Below are 6,760 nucleotides of genomic sequence, written 5' to 3' on the forward strand. Positions count from 1 at the left end.
ACCTGAGTTCACTTAAGGGGATATGGGATATACTATGTACGGGTGGATTGAGTGTGGATCTTATGAAGGAATGGTGGTAGGTGTCATCTATAGGGGGATCTGGTATCAGCGACTAACGAGAAGTCAATATCCACCACGATATGTCCCAGATCCCATACTTCCGAGTCCGGATCCAACGGGGTGAGGATCCCCCACGAGGTGGCCGGGATCCAGGATATGGGGATAGTGGATGCATCGTGGATCTCGAGCTTTCGCGGGACAATGGAGATCGCAGACAGTCGCAAGACGATGTTGGACGATTGGAGAGCTCGGATCGATGACGAGCATACACTTACAGTGGAGTGGATCCAAGCGACCTGGATCCGGATGAGTGTACCCATAATATGGTGACCATAATGATTACGCCATGGATCCGGTGGATCTGATGATAATACAGTTGGGATGATGAGTCAAGGAGAGAAAGGACATGCAGCCGAGCCTGGTAAGAGATTTAACAGGTGAAAGACATAGAAGGTAGGAATCCAGGCAGGTATAGGCTTAAGTATCAATACAGACTTCAATTTGCACTGTGGAGAGCAAGTGACCTGTAGTCGTCTCGAGGGTTGGATTTGGCCTCGGGTGATCGCTGTAACAGGAGTGATTATTGCCCCTGGACAAGGACAGCGTCTACTTCGCCCGCCAAGCATTAGGTCTCACTATGGAGTAATCAAGATCACGAACTAGAGAACAAGTGGGCACGGAATCGTAAAGGGATCATCAAGTGGAGATCAACTACGTATAGCGTTTCGACGGGGATTGGATTTGGCCTCGCAGAACAATCGTAGCCGAGATGAGCATTGGCCCGGACAAGTTTCGTGTATACTTCGACCCTAGGGACTAACTCAATAAATAAAGACTTCTATTTGCACAGTAACACGCAAGTGCCTTCCTGCCCTCAAGAATCGAAACTACATTGGCCGTACGAGCTCGAAGAAGGTTGGGAATTGCGAATCTAGTGTTGGTAATGATAACTGGATAATACATTGGCCAGATCCTACAACCTAGTGAGCTTTCCTATACACGTGCAGATCCGACAGGTTAACCGAATTTACTACTTGGTCGGTAACACCCTAGAGGTTCTCAACTCTCAAGATCCCGTCACAGGAGGCGACAAGTACGACACAAAGGAAACGCAAAGGCAAGGGACACACCCGCAAGGCAACCATACGGCCAGATCCACGATCTAGGCCCCGGATCCATAAGCTCGAATATTCGCTTAGGATTCGGAACCATCCACGGACGCAGAGTGAAGATTTTCCACTGCTGCTCCACCCCATCCCCACGCCTCGCCAAGACACTCAAGCTTCACCACTTGAACTCTTCGGAAGTTACCGAGAGAGCAAGATCCCGCCCTACCGACGGATACACAAGGTGAGGAAAGTTCAGCAGAACACGGATCATCGGGGAAGCCCCTCCGTTAGTCGGTGTCTGGGCGCAGTTGGTAAGTTGGATCCAGCAATCTCGCAGATTTTGCTGATCCCGCTACACCACAAAGCCCAATCGCCAGTTCCTGGTACTCGTCCTCATCCTCGCACTGATGCAGCAAGCACGAGACCACAGCCGGATCCATGAGCAGCACGTCGCGACGAGCTACTGTCTGCGTCAGATACTGCAAATAGAAGTTGATGGCGTTGTCGTTGAGCCACTGGTGACCTGTGAACAGCGCCGCATCCGACTCGTACAACTGCACGTCGTGGTAGTTTAGCACCTGTCGAGCCATTGTTGAGAATGCAAATCTAACGTTGGTTATTCATTCGTACATGTATTGTACAGCTCGAAAAGTAAAATACGTTTTTTTGTAATTTTAATGGGACACTTCAGTATCTTCCGCATTACCAATAGGAGATCCCGAGAACGCCATGGCGTCGTCACTTTTCCCACAGTTCGGCAACGTGTTCGCGCCGAGCACCGCCGGCCGCGTGTGTGCATTGCAACCATCTATTCCCCTTGTCTCCCTCAGTATCTAACGCTGTTACTGGCTGTTCAGAACGAGCTGGTGTCGTTCAACGCTGGCAAGATGACAGTCAAGCCCACTGCCAACGGCAAATTTCTAATAACTCCTCAGCTGGAGAAGGGCAAAGTGTGTCTTTCGCGTGAAGATGACCAACTTCTGCACTTCCAGTGGGTTGGCCGCCAGAACGGCGCAAGTCCAGAGGACTTTATCATCTTCCTGGACGACGCGCACTTTGCCAAGATAGACACAGGGCGCTCCAACGACCGCGTGTGTATTTTGCAGTACAAGAACTCGTCGCGTCGCTTCTTCTTCTAGATGCAGGTACGTCAACTCATAGAGAACTTAACACCCAAAGGCAACTGCAACAAACGCCTTACGAACACTATACACCGTAGAATAAGGACGCGTCGCGCGATGAGGATCTCGTCAAGAAGGTGAACGATTGTATGAACAACGCCCAGGCAGCCTCCAGTAGCGATGGCAGCCGCGGATCTGGCAACAACGTGCAGCTGGACCACAACGCCATCATGCAGATGCTTGGTGCCATGGGCGCAGTCACACCCACCCCAACCTGATTGCTATCGCTACCAACTGTCACACCACTTTGGAGTCTCGGGGCAAGCCTCAGACTGTATCCTGAGAGGTCTCTCTTAAATATATAAAAGAGTAAGGAGCCCCACGCCCGTACATACATGCATATACTTCTAAATCTACCCTACTGTTATTATACAGCCAGCGCACCTTGTCCTTGCCGCGCCGTGGCTCAAAAATTCAATTTTGTGTTTTGAATGAAAAATGAGTCGGAAAATGTCGACCAATCAGGGCGTGAGTTAATTGTGTGGCGTTTATTGTAATTTTGGCAAAGTTAGGTCGAGTCAGAAAAATAGGCGCATGCGGTAAGATGGGCGGAAATTGTAACAGACTGGCCGAGTGTAGCCATGCTAAAAGGTAGGCAAAAGCAGCAAGAGACGAAAGCGACGGACTGACTGACAGACGGACGGATGGACGGACGGACGGAACAGACACGCTGCCGGGAAATCGAACTTTTTACCAGTGTACAGTAGCATTGGACTAGCGCTCTGGGCGCCCGCTCCGCGGACGCTAGGGCATGGTTGATTGGTGTAATGGTGGGTTTTACCACTCTCCGCTGGCGCTGCGGTGGGCCTTAGATTTCTCTACTCAAGACAGCTAACACATAATAATGTAATTCTGTGTTTTTAGGGCATTTGCCTTTTAAAAGACACTGCTTACACACTCATTTATTAGTGCTCCACATGTTCTGCCTCACCAACCGCCTCTCCATCTATCTCTTGCATTTCTTGAAGTCAGTTCTAACAACGTCACATATAGCTATGTATATCTGACAACTGGCTGTTACAGATGGATAGACGTGTTATAGATCTAGCTCGGCTGAATAATATTGATCATCATGGCAAAGGTAGAAATGACTGTAAATCATTGCAAAAAGGAACTATTCGTCGTTACCTCCAGGGCTTAACGTGATCTGCAAGATGAACACCATCTTACCCTGGAGGATGTTGTCTTAATTCTTGGTTGAGCGCTTCGCTCCTCAAATAGCACCACGCTGAGGTGCGCTTCGTTGCAAAGTCACACTCTGTTATTCAGAATATATGTCATCATCATTTGTGCGTCCAATCTCAACATCATTCGGTGGGGAGATTCCAGATAAGCTTAGCGATAGTAACACGCCTATCAACGCGTATTGGGATCCCATGTCATAGGGTAAACTGGACGACAGGTACTATTTTGCCTAGCCGAGAGGTATTCGTGACCATATTGCTGCTTGCGACGGTCAGCTAGACCAAGGTTTGATCATCTCCGCATGCATAGTATGGTTTATAACCGCTAGTATCTGCCAATGGTCACCCAAATGACCAATTCCTCCCCTCCATATGGCTCGCTGAGCTCTTATTAATACCAGACACTACTGAAGGGAGTGTACTTGATGTTCGTTAGCTTGTTCTAACTAATCGAATTGACATTAATAACAAATTTATCTTCTGACACTGGTATGATAGGATGAACGCCATTTACTTACTTACCGACTTATTTGCAAAGCTAAATTCAATGAAGTACTTTTGCTGCCTACTTATCGGCTCGGCGTGCTATTTGATGTGTCCGTGCATATCTCGCAAGGTGGGCAATGAGTGTATATGCCACGTGCTCGTGATAACCAAAATATATACCTGTGGTCGCTGTTGCTTTCACGGTACTTTTGCATCGTGATGGTAGTTTATTGTGCTTACGCTTCTGATGTATGAGTCATTATGACCAAGCACATTACGTACTGTAAACAGGTCATACCGCAGGGATACATGCATGCTAACCGCACGTCTGTTAGTGTGGTGTAGCGGGATCAGCAAAATTTGCGAGATTGCTGGGTCCAACTTACCAACTGCGCCCAGACACCGACTAACGGAGGGGGTTCCCCGATGATCCGTGTTCTGCTGAACTTTCCTCACCTTGTGTACCCGTCGGTAGGGCGGGATCTGCTCTCTCGGTAACTTCCGAAGCGTTCAAGTGGTGAAGCTTGAGTGTCTTGGCGAGACGTGGGGATGGGGTGGAGCAGCAGTGGAAAATCTTCACTCTGCGTCCGTGGATGGTTCCGAATCCTAAGCGAATATTCGAGCTTATGGATCCGGGGCCTAGATCGTGGATCTGGCCGTAGGGTTGCCTTGCGGGTGTGTTCCCTTGCCTTTGTAGTTCCTTTGCGTCGTACTTGCCGCCTCCTGTGACGGGATCTTGAGAGTTGAGAGCCTCTAGGGTATAACCGACCAAGTAGTAAATTCGGTTAACCCGTCGGATCTACACGTGTATGGGAAAGCTTACTAGGTTGTAGGATCTGGCCAATGTATTATCCAGTTATCACTACCAACACTAGATTCGCAATTCCCAACCTTCTCCGAGCTCGTACGGCCAATGTAGTTCCGGTTCTCGAGGGCAGGAAGGCACTTGCGTGTTATGGTGCAAATGGGGTTCTGTATTGATACTTAAGCCTATACCTGCCTGGATTTCTACCTTCTATGTCTTTTACTTGCTAAATCCCTTACCAGGATCGGCTGCATGTCCCTTCTTCCCTCGACCCATCATCCCAGCTGTATTATCTTCAGATCCACCGGATGCAGTGGATCTCGAACTTTCGTGGGACAATGGAGATCACAGACGGTTGCGAGATGATGTTGGATGATTGGAGAGCTCAGATCCACGACGGGTGTACACTTACAGTGAAGTGGATCCAAGCGACCTGGATCCGGATGAGTGTACCCATAATAGGGTGACCATAATGATTACGCCATGGATCCATCATCCCTATACCCTGGATCCAGGTCCCTCTATGCGGGATTCTCCCTCCTTGGATCCGAACTCGGAAGTATGGGATCCGGGGTACCTCGCGGTGGATCCTGACTTCTTGTTAGCCGTGGCTACTAGATCCACCTTCAGATGACACCTACTACCATTCCTTCATAGGATCCACACTCGATCCACTGGTACATAGTATATCCCATATCCACCTAAGTGAATCCAGGTAAGGGTGGATCCGAGATAAGTCTTGGTGGATCTTGCCTTCCCGTACATCACTCATACCAGATCCATCGTCATTTCGTACGAGGTGTTGCTCGTCATGGCTAATCCACTACAGGCAACTTGCATCCGTGCCAGACAACCCAAATCCTCTCTAATCACTTGAAATTGTCACTGATTCGGGATAGTGACCCCGCGTCGGGTCCATTCTCTTATTTCTGAGAAAGCAGTTCACCACAATCGCCTCCTGTACGTTGTCGGCGCTGCACAACAGCGTTCACTACGTGCACTACCAGCATCCACAACCGCCTTCTCCCCTTTGTGACATATGTCTCCCACCAAGCGTACCAGCCAATCGCCGGGCAAGGCTCCTTCTACCACTCCTCCGGTCAGCCCCTCTTCAATGTCGCCCACCGATCTGCGTACTCTGGCCCAAGCTCTTTCCGATCGGGTGCAAGCCTTGACGGCGGAGCTCCAGACGGCCCAAGATGTTAGCGACCAAGCTGCATCTTTGCACGCCACCCAACTCCGAACCTTGCGAGCCCAGGTCCATGACCAGGCTATGGAGATCCAGGGGTGGGAACACCGTGCGGCCTCTCGTTTGCAGGACCTACGACTCTTGTTGGCTGATCAAGCGGTCGAGATCCGCGAACTGACCGGACGGCTGGATCGCGCCTCCCGTCAACGAGATGGCATGCGAGATGATAACGACCATCTCCTTAGGGAGATGGCGCTCGCCGGATCTGAGATCCACCAGCTCCAATCCCGGATCCACGACCTTAAGCGGGATCTGGAGGATTTTCAGACTGCTAGGGCAGCCGCGGACGCGAGCTTGGACCGACTCCGTGACGAGTTGCGTCTGACCAAGAGGAGGTGGTGACCAACGACTATGTCGGATCCACCCATGGCGGATCCGCCTTAGGGTCGGTGCGTGGAGGGATTCCCGCGCCAAATCCCCCTCCCTCATCGCCGGATGTAACCCTGGCTCAACTCTCTGAAGAGTTGCAAGACCCCAAGGAGTCGCTCGAGAAAGCGTCTGCCGGACGAGATTACGCGCTCGCAGAATTCGTGCGCATGACTCAATTGCGCGACGAGATCCAAGGAAGCTGGCGGACAGCGAACTCCGGCGGGACAAGGCGGCTTCCGAGTGGGCGGATCCAAGCGTGCACAAACAGAGCTGGAATCCAAACTTCGCCGCACGAGTACATGGACCTCTTTGACCGA

General features: G+C 50.6%; 1 protein-coding gene across 1 annotated transcript; it reads left to right on the forward strand.

The window, feature by feature from the left end:
* Positions 1–2,056: 2,056 nt before the first annotated feature.
* Positions 2,057–2,568, forward strand: PITG_18648 (uncharacterized protein; the record flags this gene model as incomplete). Its single annotated transcript, XM_002997508.1, has 2 exons — positions 2,057–2,260; positions 2,389–2,568. 2 exons carry the CDS (start codon positions 2,057–2,059, stop codon positions 2,566–2,568), a joined length of 384 nt encoding a protein of 127 aa, XP_002997554.1.
* Between the last annotated feature and the right edge of the window lie 4,192 nt (positions 2,569–6,760).

This window comes from Phytophthora infestans, genomic scaffold (genome assembly GCF_000142945.1).
Source record: "Phytophthora infestans T30-4 supercont1.71 genomic scaffold, whole genome shotgun sequence".
NCBI lineage: Eukaryota > Oomycota > Peronosporomycetes > Peronosporales > Peronosporaceae > Phytophthora > Phytophthora infestans.